Source organism: Sylvia atricapilla, chromosome Z (genome assembly GCF_009819655.1).
Source record: "Sylvia atricapilla isolate bSylAtr1 chromosome Z, bSylAtr1.pri, whole genome shotgun sequence".
NCBI classification, from domain to species: domain Eukaryota; kingdom Metazoa; phylum Chordata; class Aves; order Passeriformes; family Sylviidae; genus Sylvia; species Sylvia atricapilla.
This window is the reverse complement of record NC_089174.1, coordinates 51,551,820-51,574,024: the sequence shown is the minus strand read 5'-3', so window position 1 is coordinate 51,574,024 and position 22,205 is coordinate 51,551,820. Positions and strand designations below refer to the sequence as shown.

General features: G+C 37.0%; 1 protein-coding gene across 1 annotated transcript in view; it reads right to left on the bottom strand.

The window, feature by feature from the left end:
- FRMD3 (FERM domain containing 3) overlaps positions 1 to 22,205 on the bottom strand; it is a 104,576-nt gene that overhangs the window by 52,936 nt on the left and 29,435 nt on the right. Inside the window, exons 3-4 of the mRNA XM_066339567.1 lie at positions 10,424 to 10,466; positions 1,518 to 1,596 (exon numbers count right to left, since the gene is read on the bottom strand). Of these exons, the coding sequence (XP_066195664.1) occupies positions 1,518 to 1,596; positions 10,424 to 10,466 (122 nt within the window). The remainder of the gene's footprint in view (positions 1 to 1,517; positions 1,597 to 10,423; positions 10,467 to 22,205) is intronic.

Here is a 22,205-nt window from a genome sequence, read left to right as displayed (position 1 = left end):
CTACAATGGGGAGAGGAGGAGGAGGACTGCAGACCAGCACTCTGGCCCTGCGCCAGGACCATGTGCTCTGGGCCTTGGTTGCCAGAGCTGCTGGTCCAAAGGAGGAGAGACTTTTAAGAATTTTTTTCTCCGGAGCCGCAGGAAGCTGATCCAAGTTTAAATCACTTTAGATCTGACCAGGGATGGAGAAAATTTCATCTATCGATGTTCTTGAGCCTGCGCTCTCCCTTCCTCTCCCCCAACCATCATCTGTGGCCTTGAGTCTGCTGAAGAAGAAAAACTCTGAGCAAAGACTTCAATCCTTTTCCCTCCTCCGTGGAAGACATTTGAAATGTAGAGAGACAGCATTGAGAAAAGGTCAGTGAAAGAACTAAGAAAGACTATTTTGAAGATGGGATAGAGGAAGTGGACATTTCTGACTGGACTTCTCTAGATGTGCATTATGGTGAAATGGACTGTTTTTGTAATATCCTAATGCTGCTTGGGGGAATGCAAGTTCTAGCCAAAGGGTTGTGTGTATTGATATACATGGGTTTTAACTAAGAATTTTGATTAGAATATGTCCCTGGCTCTGGGAAAGAACAAGGAGGTTTCTATTTCTTTTGAGAGAGAAGTGAATTTAGAAATGGAAGAGAATCCCTGTTTTGTACTAGAAAAGCATTCTTAAAATGATACCCCAAACACATGGAAGCCCATGAACAGCATGGAAAGCTGTTATATGGGTGAGACTGCACAGAATCTGCAAAATTTCTGGGTGATTGCAGATCTCTGAAAGTCACTAGATCTTTTTTTCTTGTGGCATGTTCCCCATAACCCTAGAGAGGCTCCTCTCACAAGGTGATGTAGGATCGTGTTTAAATGGTGGCAACTGACTGAAAATCATAGTTTTCTCTCTGTAGTGTGTGAAAAAGTAAACAATTGGGAGGGGTGGGTGGGGAAGGTGTTTGAATATCTCAGCAGGTCTCAATTTTTTTTTCTCCTCTCTTTTTCTTTAGTGTGTATTAATAAAATCTATCTGTTCTTACTTTTATGTTTTGCCTGTTTTGCCTTTTTCTCCCAAAATCCTATCTCCCAGCTGATAAACGAAGTTTGACGAATGTCAAACTGCAACAGGTGAATTAAACTTCCCAGATGTTAAAAAAAAAAAAAAAATAAAAAGGAAAGAAAGAGAGAGAGAAAGGGAAAAAAAGGGGAAGAAACTTATCCCTTCCAAGAACCAGGATCAATTTTGACTGAGAATTTGACCATTGCTTCATTTTTCGAATGCTCATGTATTGTGTAACTATTTGTCTGTATGTTATAGAAAAGTTCCTTTAAACTGCTCTAAAAACATCTATATGTATCACAGTAAAAAGAAGATGATGAGTATTGCAAATGTCAGCCTATGCTAGTTTTATCAGAAATAGTGAGAACCCTACCCTACACAAAAATCTGCATTTTCTTGAACTTGTTAGCAATGCACATTAAATGCATAGACTAAAAAAAGGACTAAAGCAAAACAACTGAACAAAAAATACCGGGTGAGCTCTTCTTTAATCTTCAAGAGTTCATGTGGGTAGAATTTCACTCTAAAGCACATGGTATATGGTGGATGACCTAAAAAAAAAAAAAAGAAAAAGCTTAAGAACAGTAGAAAACAAGCATCACTTAAGCCACTCTTAAGACCTTAAAGAGTCTTACTAATGGTTAGTTTAAGCAGAGATTCATACAAACGCATTATATATATGCTTTATTTTGGGGTGCCCTTTTTTTGGCGAATGATAAGCATTAAGCAATGATAATGCTACAAAATTCAAGAAACCATTCAGTTAATGAAACCAAATACAGTAGAAATGTTTCTGTTCCCAGTATTTTATAAGGTTATAGTACCCAACTCTTAGCAATGGTATCAGTACCAGGCCTGACATACAATCCTTTCAATAGAAAAGAAAGGAGGGGAAAAGAAAAGGGAAAGGAGAAAGAGAAAAGTGTCATAACAACAGAAAATGTTTCAAATTTGCAATCAATGCTTCTCAGGCACTTTGATGTAGAGTAAACTGAAGATTATAATATTCTAGTTAGTTTTAAAATATTTTGGTCTTGGTATATTCTGAACCTACACAGTCAATTTTAAATTTCCAAAACCTGTAAGAGATGGTGTCGCAGTCAGTGGGAGAAATGCCGCAATCGATACAACTGATCAGCAAGACTCAGTTTATTTAGAAGTGTTTACAGAATTTATAGCACACCTAATAAGCTCATGCATAGTACTAAAAGTAAGCATACTATTGGTTAAATGAAGAAGTGCGAAAATAACCCCCACCTCTGCCTTCCTATGGCTTCTGCTACACATTTGATACTGTCCACGAGTTATATCCTACAGACCCCAGAGACACAATGTCTCTGACTACAAAGATAAGGGCTGCTGTAAAGATAAGGGCTGACCAGCATCCTGTTGCTATCCAGCTGCAGATTGTTTATGTGACCTCTTTCAGCTAGCCATTCTCCTACAAGATGGTGCATTCACAGCAGGAAAAGAAAAGGTAGAAGAAAAAGGCAAAAAATGTTACAGAGAAAATGGAAGATAACACCAGATGAAATCAACACTTTTTAAAACTATAAAAATAATTAGTAAGCAACCAGTATATTTAACTGTACCATCTTCTTAAGCTTACCAGTTCATAGGCTAGCATAAACTTCATATGATAATTAGTTCAACAATCACGATAGTCATCAAGCTACTCTTACTGTAGTATTTTCCTGTATGTTGCAGTGTTCCAGAAACACAATCTCTGGATATCACAGTTTCATGTGATGTACAAGAGCAACAGAAAATAAAAATGCATTAAATCTTCTCTTATTATTGGTATCTTTTGGAAGGCTCAATTCTTCTTGAAGATAAAAGAATATTTTCGTCTTTGAAAATCTCACATCGTATTTATTTTAAGTACAGTCAGCCTGAACAATAACTTTTGATTTCACTTTTATTTCCTTGTTTAAATAACTATTCATTTAGGACACAATGAGAAATTTCAGAAGGGATGAGAATTGAAATATGAAAAATACTGGAAAAGAAAAAAGCAAGTAATAAACAGAAATTAAGAGGAAATTAAGAAAAAAAAAAGCCTTTATTGTTCTCTAGAAATGGTTCGAACTTCCACACTTTTCAAATTTGGAGAAGCCCTCTGAAGGCTAGAGAAACCCTCTGTTTTCTGTAGGATTTGCTGTCGTAGACGTGACTGCAGCACTGTCTTACAGTGATGCAAAACAGAAAACATTATTCTGTCTTCCCTGCCCTTTAACAAAGTGGAAGGTAAAGTGAATTCACTGTCCCAGAAAGGAAAGCAGCCATGCAGAAACTCATTAAGGAGTCATGTTGCCTGGACAAAGCAAAACTAACTCAAGTCATCTTAAATGGTTTTGTCACTCCTCCATATCCATGTAAACACTAAGCAAGGGAGAAAAATCTGTGCTTTTGGTATATTATCAACTTAAAAAACACAACAGAAGAGACAAAAACAAGCAAGAGTTCTTCCTCAGGGCGGGGAGGGGGAATAGTTTTTAGAATTAGTTTGGAAATAGTGATGCAGATATAAGAATAGCTAATGCATGGGTCTTCAGGTCCCTAGCAAATACAAGCCTAACGCAAGACCCCAAAAATATGCTGAATTTTATCCGATTTTCCAAATGTCAATTTTTAAAAAATTGAAAATTTTCCTGTGGTAAAAATAAATGAAGAAAAGAAGCTATATTAGAAGAGTCCCATTCTGGTAGTATGTGGTAACCACATAAAAGTATCAGCTGCCCTGTATGCCCTATATCACAGTGAGGAAATGACAGCACACACTGCACTATATAAATAGCCCACATTCATAGGAAAGGTTAAAGTAGGAAATGTTTTACTTGCAGCAGAAGAACAGTACGTGACAGAAGTACACACCAATGCACAGAACATGCAAGAGATTTGTCAAGGCAGCTTAAAGCCTATTTCTCAAATCTTTTCCTAGACTCAAGCTTCTGTAACAATATCCCTCCTCAGCAGTGCAGCAATATATAAAAGTCTGCTGCAGCCTGCTAAGCCAAGACCCCTTCTGTATTGCTGCGCAAGAAAGAAACAAGGACAACTTGTAATTTGAAATGGTAAAAAGAATATGAACACACAATCTAATTCATCTCTGCAGATAAGAAGGTTCCATGAAATTACAGACGGAGATTCTCCTTTTGTGTTTCTTATTCTTAGTTAAAAAACCCGCCACAATGAACATTTGAATGGGAAGGAGGGAAGCTAGCCCCTTTACTGTCCATCTTAATTTTAAGGTAGATCATAAGCTTAATGTTCTTCCAAAGACATATTTGGTGGTATGTAAACATTTAGCAAGACCTTTGTCTTACAGATTTTACCACTGGAGAAATGCACATGAGGACTTCATGTTCTCTCTTTGGTTTTTCATAGTAGAAACCAAGACAGGCATTGAATTTTATCAGCTCAAGACAGATAATTTCTCAATTCCTTGAAAGTAAAATTACTTTTGACCACTTACATACTAAAGTGGAAACAAACAACAAACCTTCCCGAAACAGCAGAATTCGCAGAAGCACATTTCATCAACACAAAACTAGCAAGCACATAATCAGTTTTTTAATAGCTATTTCTTATAAGCCTTTTCTTTCAGAGGGTCCTTTATGTCTCAGATAAGGAGCAGCTGGCATAATGAAATGCCTAGGGCTCTGTCAGGATCTTATATCATCAGAGTAACTTTCTCACTAAAAACCATTCACAATTACAATAATTTCAAAGGATTTTAGTGTGGAGAATAGTACTGACAGCAAACTCCATTGAAGCAGAGCCATTAATTTGTCAATTAATATGCAAACAGCATGTAAGAGGTGAGGGAAAAAGTTCAAATACAATAATTTAAGTTATGTTAAATGCAAAAACCAGTCATGATCTAAATACTCATGAAGGAGCTACACACAGAACATGGTTTCCCAGGCAACTGGCTGTATGTTTTTGAAGTTTATGTCACTTACATTTAACTAAGAGACAGTATTTTATGTACATCAAACAGGAAGGATCTCCCTGAAGTATGCCCAAACATACACCATTATGACCAGAACAAAGAGGGATATAGGAGAAGCCTCCCTTGGTACAGACATTAGTAAGTAAGGGACTGTGTCTCACATGAACTACTTTTAAGTGGTCTACAAAAAAATCCCACACATTCATATTATAATTTTCTTCACAAGAAAAGAATCTGAAAATAGAAGAAAATATTTTTGTGTGCTGGTTTTGAACTGGGGTAGAGTTAATTTTCTTTGCAATGGCTGGTATGGGGCTGAGTTTTTGATTTGCGTTGAACACAGGTTTAATAATGCTTTTCATATTGACACCCCGGTGAGGAGACTAGGAGTGCATGGGAAATTGGGAGGAGACAGACAGGACAGATGACCCCAACTGGAATATGCCAGATGACACAGCATCATGTTCAGTATACAAAATAGGAGGGAGAAAGAGGAAGGGTAGACTTTTGGAGTAATTGTCTTTCCTGAGTCACTGTTACATGTGGTGGGACCCTGGAGTTGGCTGAATACCTGCCCATGGGAAGAGCTGAAATAATCTCTTGTTTTACTCTGCTTGTGTGTGGTTTTCCCTTTCCCTACTGAATTGTCTTTGTCTTAACCTATGAATTTTTCAACTTTTACTCTTGTCTCCCTGATCCTGATGGTGGGGAACCGAGTGAGTGTCTGCATGGGGCTCGTTGCTGACTGGGGTTAAACTACAATGCTATGAAAGATGACAGTAGTTTCTAAAAGCTGTTGAAAAACTTGATTGAAATTTTACATGCGTCAACCAAATATAGACAGATGGAAAATTCTCAGCTGACACTTTTTGGAACATTTGTTTTTCCCAATCTCCTTTTCACTAAGCACAAATGCTACCTTCTATAATGCACTGCACTGTCAGTGTTGAGGTTTTTATATTAAACATGAGGTACAGATGGACACTGAAAGACAAAAGCCCATGGTAAAATTATCTTCATAGTCCTGAGAATGCAACACTGCAGAAAACTCCCTGCATCTCTCCTTGATGTTACACATTCTGTGAACTACAATATCCAGCAAAAAATTAGTCAAATTTAAGAAACAAACAAACAAGCGAGAAAAAAATATTGCAAATAGTCTTCATTTTCACTAGTTCTGCAGAAGCATCTCTGGGGAACCATTAAGACATATACCATTGTTTCCATATATCCCTTCTCTTTCCAGATAAATCAGCTGTTTATCTACACTCCTTGCTGAGAATTTTTAAGACAGGCAGAACTTTACTCAGTTTTTTTATGCATAAGGGATACCGGATCAATCATAAATCTCAAATTAGGGGTTTCCCACATTTCACTCATTAGTTACAGAACAACACAGGGCAAGGTGGACTTTTATCAGGTGTTCATTACAAAGCTTAAAACACTGTTATTAAATCTTCATGAGGATCACAGAATACGCAGCATTCAGATTAGTGACTGAAGGATTACAAAAAACTCTCATTCTCACTGTAAATGTATTTATGAATCTCATTTTTGATTAAACTTTTCTGTACATTTGTACTGAGATCTCCTAGTTCATTCCACCTCCTTTCAGGTTTCAGGACAGCACTAGAGATCACGAAAATTAATTGAAAAATTCCAATGACCTGACACAGGAGAACATCCTTCCAGCATTACTCTTTTAAATCAATGAATCATACAGTGGTTTGAGTTTAAAGAGACCTTAAAGATAATCTAGTTCCAGCCCTCCTGTCATGGGCAGGAACAGCTTGCACTGGACCAGGTTGAATCTGGTCTTGAACACCTCCAAGGACAGGACACCTACTACTTCTCTGGGCAACATGTTCCAGTGCCTCACCATCCTCACAGTAAAGAATTTTTCCCTAATATGTAATCTAAATCTACACAGCAAAAAAGCCATGGAAACTTAGAACTTCTGCACATCAGAACAAGAAAATTTATTCTGTTCCACTGTCATCAAGAACAAAACCCATATATTTGGATATTTTCCACCAAGCAGGTTATGTGAGAGCTGCGTATTACTATGCAGAATAATCTTTTAGAGTAATCAAAAAACAGCAAGATAGGAAGTGCATGGGAAAACTCTTCTTTACTTAAAGATTAGTGCTGATGTGACTCAGGTTTTACCATAGCATTCCTAGACAGAAAATAAGCAACAAAAAGTGTAAGATTGCCAAATACAGAACTTCATTACCAGCATTTGGGAGAGAATAATACTATACACAAAAATATGTAAAAGAACAGAAAAATTCTTTTTAGAAGTTCTGTATTCTGAATCATAAAGATGCTTCCTTAGGCAGCCTTCCAGAGAGTTTTCCATCACAGTACTGGAAACACACTGCTTGCAGCTGCTGATTGTAGGTCACCAATTGGCTTCAATGTGTATAAACAAGACTTGCAGTGGTTCAGGACATTTCTCAAACTAAACTTTTCCCTCACAGGCCAAATTAGTGATGGTAATGGCTGAGGCAGAGACCTAGACTTTACACATCACATTAGGACACAAACATTACAATGACAATGGAAAATGCAAGGGTAGATGGTGAGACCAAAAAACGTACCATACTATCATTCTTTCTGTGTGGCATCAGAACATGTTTTAGTATCGTTTCATATGTAATAAGACAAAATAGAAAATATTTTAGGAGATTCTTCATGTCATATACCAATGCTACTAAGCATAAACATAAAGCAATTTTTCCAAAGCCAAAGAAAATTGTAGCACATCACACAAGATCCTATGGACAACTTCAGAGGTTCAAAGATGCAACATTCTATTCCACAGACAGAAATGTATTGTTGTCAGATTGTGAGTTCTGTACAACTTGACTATATAGAGAGATAATGCCTGAATGATTCATGTACTAGTGAAGCCCATGAAGGCTAGGGCCTACTAAAGTGTATACTAGAATACTTCTACTAGTCAAATTTTTTCTGCTCCAAATATTTTTTAATATTGAGTTGCATTAATAAACAGACTGAAAAACTTCCTGCTGTGCTGGAGGGAAAGGAAGCTCCCCACAAATGGTATCTGAGCTCAAGAAAACAGCAATTTTGAAAATTTTCTGCACATATGCAAGTGCTTCACAATTCTATGTAAATCTAAGCATTCAACTGAATTTAGAACTTTTTGAGTCATTAGTGTTATCAGAGAAAATGATGCATTGTTTCCTGAAATCCTTAATGCAAAGAAATAAAAGAAAACATCCATCTAGTACAGACACTGTGAAGAGCTTACTACCATCCTTTCTTCCAGAAGTCATGTATACACAACCTATGTGCTATTAACCAATCACTCCATTGCTTCAGTTTTCAGACTTTCCACCTAATTTCACTAATTTCAGTCCTCACTTGTGCCACCTGCAACTGGGATGTTTTGCAAATGAGTATCAATAATTTTTTCTTCTGAGTCTAAACCTTTTCATAGTAAGCTGAGTATTTTCAGATCAATTATGAGCTAACCTTGTTCCTTTAGAAATTGTTTGGTTTTCTACATTAACATAGCCTGTTTTAGAAAAATAAATCAAAAGGTTCTTGATGCCAAATTAGCACAAAAATATTCTTGAAACCTATGGGAGCATAATATTCAGGGATTCTACACATGTACAAAATATATATACATACCTTTATTTTTTTTTTTCCTTAGAGGGTTATTGTAGCAACTAAAGTCCTCCTTCTGTGACATAAGAGAAAGTTAACTTACACTAGAATTTTAAACGTAAGTTGCTAATCATAAAGTTAATTCAACTTCTGTATCCTAAATCTAAGGCTGGTATCCTAAATCTAAGGCTGGTTTGGTAGCAGCTCATTTTTTTTGGCTGTTGTTCTTAAGACATTTTCACCATGATAAGCAACCTCATGCTAGCTGCATTTCATTTTGCTTTTATGCTATGTATTTATTTGTTTTTAGAGTTTTGATTAGGATTTTATCACAGAAACCACAGATATCCTCTGATGAGGTTACCAAGTCACTACATCTATGAACTACCATCTATCACATCTAGGCAACATCTACACACAGGAAAGGTTGCTTTGAATAAATCAAAGCATTCTCAGCACATCTGTTGGCAGGGCCCCTGCACGTGCTGCTACACAAAGTAATCCACAAGAGGAATGAGCCCTTATGCTTTGTTGGGTAAAAGTAGTGTCATAAATGCAGGTCAGAGGATACATTCATGAAACTGTTCAACTTTTGATAACACACTGGAAGGAAGCAAAAGACTTAAGATAATTTACAATTACTACAATTATTCTCTTCTTCCTTCTTTTCTTCCTTTACTAGCATTACCTGAAGAACACAGCTTGGCTCTAATTTGACATTTTTGAATTTGTTACTGGATAGTGCTCCAGCTAGCTAAACACTAGATACAGAAGTTCACACTGAATATGCCAGATACATGTGTGTTGGCATATATACACATGTATGCATATATTGCACTGTGGCTGCATTAATCCATATAGCACAGTCAACATCCAGCATTAACTAGTTTTGTGTATTAGACAGACTATCAAGCCTCACCACATTTTAAAGCAAATACATTATCTCCCATACAAAAGGCTCCTTGTAGTTATGCTTAAAACAGAAAACTGCATATGACTATATACAAGTAATATAAGGATTCTCCTTCATTTCATAAGGTAGGTAGGTAAGCAAGTAGATAGGTAATGGCTAAGGCACAACTTCTAATGTGCCACATCAGTTCTCCAGAATTGCTAAATAAACTCTCTTCTGCTCCTGGATATAAGCTTCTGAGTACCAAAGCAATTCTGTTGCCTGAAGAAGTCCTCACAGCTGTACTATGTAGTGGAAACCATAGGCCAAACAGAACATTTCAGAAAGATAATTAAAATAATACACTCCTTTTTTAAAGACATCTTTTCAAATACTGATCTTAAGTTCCCCCAACCTGTAGCAGAAAGCTCACCACTTAGCCCATAGTACTTGAGTTTGTGGACAGTAACAATTATCTCAAGCCAATTCTCTGCATTTTCAGGATGGAAGGGACAGCAGAAAGGAGGGAAACCAGAAAAGACCCAGGAGCAACTGCCACACTCCATTTTTATTGCCATCTCCCAGTGGCAGACTGCATCTGACTGAAAATGAGAGCTGGAACATACAGGTCTTCTGACCAGATCTATCACCCCATGTCTGCTGGCCTCTGGCTCGGCAGCTCTGATAGCCAACAGCAGTAATGAAGAGTTTTTGATGTGCAGAACACTGAGATGGTAAGATCAGGGTGGCATGGAGTTTTTAGGACTCCTTCATGTAGAGCACCTGTCTGCAGTGAGAAATTAAGCTTTTTCTAAATTACTGATAGAAGCACAAGAAAACCTTCAGTTATTTAAAAATCGGTTTCAAAACATAAGCTTTCAAGACTTACATTTCATTTGCTTGAAGATGGACTTGTTGGGCTCAAGCCAGTGCTGGAAAGACAAAGCAGAGAGCAGAGGATAATAAGAATCACAGTAGACAAAGTTAGCCTTGCAAATGTATATGGTACCAAAAATGAGAAGTGGGAATTTTGTTTCACTGAGACATACATAAATGAGAAAAGCACCTCCATACTGCAATGTACTGTATAAGCACACTTGATATCACCAGTGCCTGTAAAATATATGTAGTTGAGATAGAAATATGACAGATATTTCAAAGACACATTTAAAGCAGACAGGTTGTAGTCTCAGATTGCAGCAAACACTTTAGTCTCACACTTTCAGCCATTTTTTTGGAAGAATGATCCTATCAGATAGGGAAGATTATTCAGAAACTTTAACACTGTCCTTAGTGTTGTCTTCTACATTTCTTAAAACTGAAGAATGTCTAAGTACTATATCCACAGTCAAAACACACAGGACACAAATTATTGTTCTCTTCTAGCAGTAACTAAAGACCTCAACGGAAAAAGATTGCACTTTTCTAGGAAACATTCATAATACAGGTAGCTAATCTACAGCAGAGAGGCATGGATGCTTATCAGTAGGTGAATAACATTACAGGAAAAGATGCATTTGGTAGGGTAAGTTTCTTCTTTTTTTTATTTCTCTTAGAAAATAAACACAGGTGTTTCTGTAACCAAAAGTTAGGCCCACATTTTAGTTAAGAGCCTTAGCATATGCCCTGCTAGCACCAGCTGACCTCCTCAGGAGAATGTTTTGTCAGACAAAAGAACATGCTGATATTCAAATGCCCCTTCTGGCCACAGCCAGCATCTTTTGTATTAGTATTTTCATGTAAGCAAAACCCTCCACAGTAAAATGAGATTTGTGCTGTGGAAGCAGCTGGTCAAAAAGCACAGCATTCAATTTAATAAGCATACTCAATACTGGAAGGCCTTGCACTTAGGGGGTTCATTTTTTAACCCTTTCATTCTAGCTCTAAAACCCTTTGGTCAACTGCAAAAAGGAAACCTAGCATTCATTAAACCATATGTAATACTTAAAATATCCTACATGGGCTACCATTTCTCCTCTTAAACTTTAGTAAAACTACTACAGAGAAAGGTCAGGGGTAGATATTTTGTAAGAGTTGTTAATAGCTGACAAAATTACTACTTCAAAAATTTTGACATATAAAGAATTCAAATGAAATCAGGATAACTGCAAATTAGATTTCTGAAAGAGAACTTTTGACAAAACAAATACCTTGGAAAGAACACTTTCAAATATCTGCAGGTTATATGCTATGGTTGCTCAGAAAATCACAAACATGTAGTTTACAGTAGTACTGAAAATAAACTCTCCAACACATTTTTATTTGAAGTTCACTTATCACTGAGAGACTGAAATGGAATCCTGGTACAAACAAAACAAAATGCCAACAACCTCAAACTTGAAACAACACACACAACAAAACAACAACCCTCCAACATTTCTTTACCTATTGCATTTTCCCAGAATCTCTCTTTCTAGGGGAAAAAGATGAAAGAAACAGAATTGAATCAGCAATGATGGCTTCACTGACTTTCCAGAAATATCAAGCTTAATTTTATTCTTTTTTTTAGATCATACATATAAATCATTTATATGTTTCGCTCTGAATAATGGGGGCTGAGAGTTGCTCATGAAAAGGTAAAGACAATCTGATTTAAGAAATCTTATACAGTCTGCAGTGTGCTATAGTTACATAATCCAGAATGAATTCACAGATAAGAAGCCAGACATACAGATACACAAGTGCACTTTCCTTAACCTCCTCACAGACCCACCCCAAATCCAACACGATCAGGCCAGTCCTAGATGAAGATTCAGACAGCAAAGGAGGACTTGGACAGTGAGCCACACTGTATTGCTCCCAGGAAACTGAGAGTATTCACTATTTTCATCTAGCAGAAACACAACACAGTTTTCTTGATATTTCTTTTTGAAATACCAATCTAGAATATCAGCACAGACCAGATCAGCATTTAGAACTGTTCACTAAAGTGAATTACCTATTATAACAAAACTGGTAAAAAAAGTCAACCCGCTAATATGAAGCCCTCACAAAAAGCAAGTGAATAATGAAAGAGGAGAAACCAGATTAAATTCCTCAAACCCCCTTGTTGGAATGCAGATTTACCCAACACATCCAACATCAAACATGTTTCACTAAGACCTGACTTTAATGGGTTAAAAACAGATTGAAAAGACACCGTGCAATTAAGCAATCTAGGCTTTCACATGGAGGTCATGGAACTGACAGTTCCTACAAGCTCAGACTTCTGTTGTGACCTTCTGTTCATAGAAGACTGCAAACGTTTACACAATTCAGCTGAATCTTCCAGAAAACTGAGCTCTTACTTTATAACTTGTGGAGACTTTGAAAGACACAGCAATTAGGTGCTTAATGCTCTCTGACTGTCAGGGGAAGATAAACACCTAGTCATTGCTAATACTTCTGAAAATAGCCACCCTTATATTTGTTTGCATATTTCAGTCTGAGTTTTAGCTAAGATTTTCCCCTGAGTACTTATCTTGGAGTGTTAGAGCATTGACAATTAATAATTAATACCTGTGCCTCATCTCTACTATACAGTATCCAAGCTATATTTATTCCAAGATTAATTAGCTGTTATAGTTAGGAGGCGATTAAGTTCCTGTAAATTAATCAAGCTGTTTCTGCAAAAACTTTAAATTGAAAAGTATTTGGTTTTCCAAAATACTTTTTCCATGTAATAGTTTTTCAACAATTTTCCTGAAAAAGAAAAAAAAGTCTTAGGTGAAAGGAAAATAAAACATTTTGAGTGAGCTTGTCAAGATAAACTTTAGAAATATTTTAAATTTTCAGCTGCAGAAAGATGTCATTAATATGTATGCCACACTGCCTTCCAAAAACAGTCCCCAAATGTCTTCAATTCTTCACTGTAAGGAGTTATTGTACCCTTTATTGTACTTGATAAAACTAATAAAATACCCAAACAAAACTAGTCAGATATAAGAGTGTAACTAGAGACAAAATTTTATTTTTTTACTAACACTACAGTGTGCAAATAAGGGAGAGAAAAGAACTCCAGCAATTTTAAGCAGTTTCATTTCTGTCTCATGTATTTGACATTGTAGTCCACAAAGGCTGCTTTAATTGAAGGATGGCCTACACCCTTAAACCAGCTTGGCCTAATGTGTGACAGCACCTAATGACCACCAGAAATCATTCCTGCAGGGGCAGAACTTCATGTTTCATTGAAAGCATGTTAGCAACGTGGTTGCTGCCTAATGGGGAACAAAAGACTTTGTTCCTAATCCTGCTAGCACATTGCCAAACATCCTGAGAGGAGATTCATGTTCAGCACTACTTAATTCTAACCTCTTTGCCAAAAGAGGTTTCAATAGCTGCTGGGTATCTCAGTGATCAGACAGATGCCCTCACAGAAAACAGAAGAGAAATCAACATGGAAATTTTGAAGGTCAGTCACAGAATAGCTAACAAGTTCTTGGTGCTTCAAGTGCCTGTGGCGTGTAAGCAAGCTATCATGGACATGGCTTTTGGTGCTGGGATACTAAAATAAGCTGAGCATTGCCTTCTGACTAAGATTTCATTGCAACTGTATGCTGTGTTTCAGACTAGTGCAATTTTTACTTTGTAAACAGAGCCTTCACCTCTGATCAGCTCTTAAATGGTGCTGAGTAGTCATTAGCGAAGCCAGGTGTATTCTTGCTTACCCACAAATGCTGAGCAGCTGATCAGCTTTCACAGCAAAATCTCAGGCTGAACAAGGACACCCTGCAAGGGTGAAAGCTCTGTTCTAGAAAGTCAACTCCACGAACACTGATATGCTTTTAGTAAAAGCACTTCAACCTGTTTCAAATGAAGCCATTCACTGAGAGGACTGAGCTTGGTCTTGATTCAGCACAGGGCTAAGATTTTTTAAATAAGAACCTGTAAGGAAAGAGGAAACTGTGACAGAATCATAGAATGGCCTAGGTCGAAAGGGACTTGAAAGACTACTTTTTCCACCTCCCATGCCATTGACAGAGATAGCAGTCACAAGACCAGGTTGCTCAGAATTTCATTCAACCTGGCCTTGAACACTGCCAGGGATGGGACACCCACAGCTTCTCTGGGTAACCTGTGCCAGTGCCTCACCACCCTCAAAGCAAAGTCAAAACCTTTTCCAAGCCAAGAGGCTTTTGATTAAGCCCTTATGTTTGCAAGAGGAGCAGTTAGGATGGAGCAACTGAAAGTGGCCAAATACCACAAATACTTAAATTTTGCTCGGCAAGCAATACTTAGCCAAGTGCTTGAATGTGCATACTGTAAAACAGAATCAGAAGAACCTGCAAGTTTTGCAAAAATATTCCAGGCAAGGGCTGGATTGGAAAACTTCATTTAATCAACAGAAAAGAGCAGGACAATGGAGATATAAAACACTGCTAAAAAAATTTAAAAATAATTTTATTTAAAACTCCACCCTATACTAATCTTGAAAATGAATATCAAATCTTTTTCATGAATGAAGAGCAAAATCTAGGTAAATTTGCTTTAGCATCAAAGAAGTGACTTGTATGGATTTACCACTTGCCAAAAAAACAAAAAAAACCCCAACAAACCCCAAAACAAAGCAAAATATCCAAACCTCAGACAGGGGAATTAAGTAGGTGCCCACTCCACACAGACACAAGAGATGCCAGAGGGCCCAGAGCATAACATTATGTCTCCTTTTTCATTCCCTGACACCAATACCATTTTTTCATGGTTCCAAGAACTTTTGTACCAAGAATATTCACATTGTTCTTTTGTAGCAAAAGAGATGCTTTTCAGTATTTTTTCCAAAATCCAGACACTGATGCTATTTAGCAGTATGCTAATGAGGAAGGAACAAGGTACATCACTATCCCAAATATTTATCTGGTCCAGAAAATGCAGTCACATACACTGGAACAGAATCACCATTTCTGTGATTCTGAACTGGAATTTATTAAACAAATTTCCAAATTATTGCTGCTGTGTGTTGGAGCAGCTAAACTTATCCATAGTCTGTATCAGTTGAACATCTGGCCATAAACTCTGCATATATTGATCTATGCATGAGCCATCACATTCTCACAGGCAACAGATTCACAACTGATGGGAAAATCATCTTTGTTTCTATCAATATATCTTGCAAAATTATATAGTTTCCAAGTTTACTAATCTTCACACAAGATATTTAATTATTAATATTTCTGCTGAATTTAGTGTATATATTCTCTGCATTCTACTATTCATTTCTGCCACATTTTTGTTTAGTACATAAATGCAACTCTAGCAGTAAAAGCAAGCTGTCATTTAACTCGGTACTTAGCCCCTGAAAACTGTCTGAGGCAATCATTTAGAAAAAGAACAAGAGCAGTAGCTCCCATTGTGCTCAATGGGCTTTTTCCATCCAGCCTCCATTAAAATTTGTTGGTAAGTCTTTGCAGGCTTTTACCAATTTGTCCAAATGCCCATTTCTAACACTTCTTTCAAATTCATGACAGCTACAATGAATTTTATTACTGCCCATGGTTTTCTAAAAACTATTTCTCAATACCAGAGACTTTATACTTAGTTTACTTTGGAGTGTTTCAGTTCTAAGAACTACAGGGCAACTTTTCCCCGATCACCTTCTCCAAGCTAAATTATTTAATATCTTTCTCTCTCACTTTTACTCAGCTCTTTTCCTAGCCGTATTATTCTTGTCTAATCCACCTCTGAATGAAATTCATTTCTATTAGATATAATTCCCACAGCCTTCTTCATTCCTTTTCCAGTTCCACTATATTTTTTTTTTTTAACCAGTATGACCTGAACTGCACACAGCAAGCAGTGTTGCATCAAGAGTTCATGCAAATGCAATAACTTTAGTGATAAGGCTGTCCTGGAGCAGAAGTTCATACGCATGGATAAGGACTAAGATTTTTATTAGCCTATGGCTCAGTCACTCTAGGGTTCTGCTCAGGATACTTCTGTTCTACCCCTCCACAGAGACTGGAGATCTCTCAGACTGATCTCTCCTCCTAACTGTATAGAGTATTACAGCACCTTATACAAAAACAATTTCATTAAACTGAGGTTGCAAGTTATCCGATGTGTCTTTCTGCCAACTTTCATTGTTGGATCTAATCTCCAATAATGGGACAGGACAACTGAGAAGCATTCCACAAGTTTTTCATTGCATTATCAGTCTTACTGAAGATGGAGACATTAAAGATGGTAAAACTCACACCATGACAACGGAAGCCAAAGTTCTCTTTGTTACAAGGCCTTTTAAAAGTTATTTAGCCAATAGGCTAATGCTAAAAGTTTAAAAGCATCTACTTAAGCTAATCAATAAACACTACACATATACCTTACAGCATACAAGAGTTGCTTCTTTTATATTTTTTGCAGCTCAACTTTCTATGCTCCAAATACTTCAAGGCCTAAAAATCAACTCTGCTTCAAACCTCTATCTATGTAACCTTATTACAATGCTGTGAGAATCCTCTGCTTTTTCAGTTCCAACAATTCCCCCTCTCAGGGGGGAATCCCACTCTCATGTGGGATTAGGTACACATTTTTAGAAACATGTATTAAATAGCTGCTCTTGCTAAAGCAGAGATCAGCTGCACCCAAAATTTGTTGACCCTTTCCAAAAGTATCTCTGATGAGGAACTGCTGTACATTTTGTCTACAGCTCTCATTAAAAATAGAAGCACTACTTCATGATAAAGAAATTAATTACCAACAGACCAGATACTACAGTTTCCTTCCCTAGTAAATAGTGGTACAATGCAGAACTACTTAGATTGTAAGATTAGACAAATAGTCTGCCCAGGTCAATTGTAAGTGACTTCGGTACACAATTACATCTGCCCACCACCCTTACTAGCGAAATAAATTCTGAAAAAAACCCCTCCCTACATCTGCATAGAATTGTCACCCAATTTTCACCATATTTAAGCTTGAAAGTAAAATGAGGATTGTATCTGCCACAGTTCTTCGGGGGGAAATTAGCAGGCAGGTCAACAAATCCATAGTGTCATCTTTCTATCAAAGCACCAAATCAGGCTCTGTGCTCTGGGAAAGCCAAAAAAACCCAGTGTACTCAAAGGTACCATTCAGGATCAGCACCATAGAGGGCATGTACTCAGAGTAGTTTCAATAATTTGAAAGCATTATTTTCATACTGCCAGACATACAAGCACAGAGGTATACCACTGCACTGCTCTGCTGCTCCCAGACAGCCCTGCAGCACACTCACATGACAAAGAATCTTAATGATTAAGGGTGATTACAATTTCAGACACCTCCATAGTGACATGTAAGACTCGACAGTTGCATCAGGGTCCTACAAAGCCTTTTCATCACACTTCCAACCTAACCCATGGTATTTCTGTCTAACGACCAACTCATACTTCTACATTCAAAAACAAAATCACAAGCATGTGCTCAGATTGATCCACTGGGAATGAAAAATAAAAGGAAATAAGTATTTCCAAGTTTAAATCATTACTCAGGTGCTCTTCTGAAGGGACTTAAAGACTGTATTTTACCACACGAACATCTTCTCTCTGTTGAATCTTCCCCTGTGCTCAAAAACAATGGCCTCTTCCAACAAGAAATCCACTCTAAAGAAGATATTGAACAGCAGCCTCACTGCATCATTCTATTCTCATCTCATACCAGTCCATAAAACACAAAAAGCTGCTCAATAAACCCAGGGTATCTGGCACAGAATTAGCCATTCCGCATTTCCACAAGCGTGAGAGTGTGACAATTGGCCTCAATATAGTACCCAGTACATGAAAAGGTATCAGGAATAGTTCCTTGAGTAGGAGAATCCGTAACACCTAGACATGCTTCCTATTTGAAACTGCTAAAAAGTGCAAGCTCCAAATGACGGTTTCTGGGTTCTCACAGTGCATCTCTCTTTACTGTCAAGATTTCCTGGGCTGGATTTGGCCTTCAGTGTAAAAAGTAGGAAGTACTCTTTTTCCTTCCTTCAGTAAGGAAAATAACAGGGTTCCATCCACCAATGTGGCAGCTTATCTTCATGAAACCATACTTAATTTAAGTATGTTGTCACTGTTACTTTCCCACAGACTCAAAGATGTAAAAGAAGATACAATGCTAGCTTTTGTTAAGACTGTCTTCCAGAGTTTTTTTGGTTTGTTGGTTTTTTGTGTTGGTTTTTTTTTTTTTTTTTTTTTTGGTCTGGTGTAGAATATAGAAAAACATAGAAAATTTTTAAAAGTTTAAGTATGCCCAAAACATACACACATGTTTGCTTACATGGGAGGAAAATATTATTAGAAAAGTAGAGTCAGGAAGATGAGGAAATATATATTATTACTTACTTGATAAATAACCTATAAAAACACCAGCTCTTTTCCCACATTTCAAATATATTTTCTGACATAAGACAATTAGCTCCATTTTCTACACATTTTTACACACTCAGAGATTTTGAATCTTCTAAACGTAAATCTTGAAACATTTAATTTTAAGCATCTGAAATATGGAAGCAAGTAATTTTTTAAGTTCTCAACCTCAGTCAAACATTTTGATACTCCTAAGTTAAAATGCTACATTTTAGAAGCATATCCTATATTAAGAAGACATTTTGGATTAATTAAAAGTATGTTTTGCCTGCTTGAGGTTTCTCATTCCAAAATAAAAGGACTGCAAATTAGCTTTCTGAGCAACTATAGAACCTTTAGACAAAAAGAATCAGATTTTAATAAAATGGAGGCAAGTATCACCCCTAGACTAAATGCCAGGAGGAGTAAATCTGCAAAATATTTCATAAATATATTTTTGTGTGTGTGTACACTATATAACACTATTATTTCATATAGTTTAACTATTAAAAAAAATTAATCAAGAATAATTCACCAAAACCCAGAATTAAATGCATGATTTTGGCAGTTTCTTTTGGAACCATTGATATAGCCCTTTCTGTGCTAACATAGAGGCTATGCACTCAAATATAAAATTCTACAACATATAAAATGTTACAACAGAGGCATTGAACATTTCCAAGACATTCAGCAAAGCAACATCCATTTTGTGCATCAATAATAACTCTCATAAAAAAAAGTTCTGCTTTCTTGTTTAAGCTCCTATTACATGTTGTTTGAAAGAACTGTCAGAAGATGATGCCTAGTCTCTATCTTTGACAATATTTGATATAAACTTCTTCCATAAAATTATACAGAATTCTCCTAGAATTATTTACCAACCTGATAAAATATTTTTCCCCGCTGTCTCCATTAGGACTGTCTCAGGCAGTGCAGCTCTCATTTCCTTCAAGAACCACCTCCCTTGCTAAACCTTTTCTTTCTATTTTACACTCTGATGCCTGAATAGTCTATCTTCCTGTTCTAGAATGTTGTAGCAGCCCTCCTGTTAGAGGGTAGAAATGAGCCAAGGCACAGACTTCTTGTTTATCACAGCATGAAAAGGGTCCTGGTTTATTCCTCCTTACACCTTGGCCATTCTGACTCCAAGTGTTCGCTGGTTCTGGCTGCAGCAAGCTCCTGCTGTGGGTTTCCCTTGCAGCCTCTGACTGCTGGTTATATCCTGCTAAACTATGACAGCAGGCATTAGTTTACAGACTCTGACTGCAGGCTTTTATCCAGCTAGACTATGGCTGCAGGTTCCAACAACAGGCTCTAACTGCAGACTCAGACTGACCTCACAGCAGGGAGTCTCACACCTCAGAATCCCTCTTCTTCACAATTCTCATTGTCTTCCTGTTCACAAACATCCATGATGTGATGTCTTCCTGTTCACAAACATCCATGATGATCCCTTCCCCAGCTAACCCACTCCCTTTTATCACACTTACCTTTATTGGATGTAACTGTGACTCATCAGGATAGTGTGGATGATTAACACAGCTGTTACTTATCAGGGACTAGATCCCCTGTATTTCCTTCTCCAACACTACAAGGGTGTGCCCTTCATCTCAATAAACAAGTTCTCCACTCTCTTTATGTTTCTAATACTCCTACTTTCCTCTGTTCTTCTTCAGTTAAGCTGATCTTCCTTGAATACTAGATATCTAGATCAGAGCAGCTGAGGTTTCATTAGAGTCTAATGATATTAATACCATCTCACAAATACAGTCCTAAGAGGCAAACAAAGTGTTGTCTTTTACCATAGCCACATCATGCACTAAAACCAGACTAGTCAATACACATTTCATTCATTTTCCCACAGCACTTTATTTGTCTCTGGGGCACTGAAGTACATTGTCATACACATTATTAACTGGTATAGCATGAACTTTTCCTTTCCTTCAAAGTAACTGCACTTGGTCAAATCACAAGGTTTAGATTTAGAAGGGAGCTATTGCTAAAATCCACCTACTAATATTTATTGGGCTACTGTGTGTGTTTTGTGACATATCTCACCAAGCCCTAATAATGTAATGCAGAAAATGTGTCTTCCTTTCTCCTTGGTGGGACCTGTAAAAATTCCATTGAATCTTGGAAATTTTGTCTACCAAATTACTCCACTAAGCTCTGAAAATTTCATTTACAGAACTATAAGTACTCTTATCTGTACAGTGGCTACAATCATATGACATTTCTCTTGTGACCCCACCGTATCTTAAACTTGCTATGGCGTATCTCTTTGACAGCATACCTACACAAATACTGATGGTTTTTTGTTAGATGAATTCCAGGCATCTAAACTCACAACTGCTAAAATAAAAAACAGTGAGGAAAACTGTCACATACCTCATAAATTCAAAACCATAATTTCCTTAGTTTTTTACTGCGTTATCCTAGTTTTGGCCAGTAACCAACTTTTTGCAGTAACCATGAGGCAAAGCCTGGAGCTGTGTGGTCATGTCTGGGTAATTACATATTCACTTCATTGCTGAGGTGCAGAAGTAAGGAATTCTTGGACTTCCAAGAAGATGTTCATGACAATGTAAGATACTTAATACATGAATTGTAACATAAGAGAAGAATATACGTTGCTTTCCACTCACTGACAAAGCATTTAAGTCCATACAAAGAAGAGTCCCTTATAAATCACATCCTAATTCATATTTATCCATAGTCATATTTTCTAATTTAAAATAAAGAAACAATACCCAATTATAAAAGTTATCAATATGCTTGAAAACAATGACAGCAATTGGAAATTAGCACTTAGAAATGCACTTGTGGAATCTGTAAGTTTGGCAACTATGTTTAACAAAATTCATCTGAAGAGTGGACCAGTTGATATGAGCCACCATACACAGGTGGTGGTAACAACATTCTCCAGTTCTGGGATACAAAGTGAAGTGAAAACACAAGATTTTTTAGGTGAGAACTTCTTTTTTTTTTTTTTTTTTCAAATTTTCTTTGCTGCTAAGCAATAGAAAATTCTAGCTTCTGCACAATCTTCCATAAACTTAGCACTAAATTAGCTATACTATGAGATGTAAAACAACAACTGCAGAGCCAAGATGGATAAGACAGTGCAAGGAATTTAGCTAACAGTATAGCTGACAAGTCTTTGAAACATGGGAACTGCATTTGGTATGATATAATGGGTATCACAATGGGTTTGGGGTTTTGGAGTTTTTTCTGAAGCATCACTAATTTAAAGTATTGTGACAAAAACAAGGGTTTTACTTAGCTTTCTGTAGCTTTTTTGAGTGACTGTCAGTGAAATATCCAACAAAAGTAAGTGTTTATTAAGTCTTACTTAATTGAAACCTAATCCAGTGCTCCACCTAA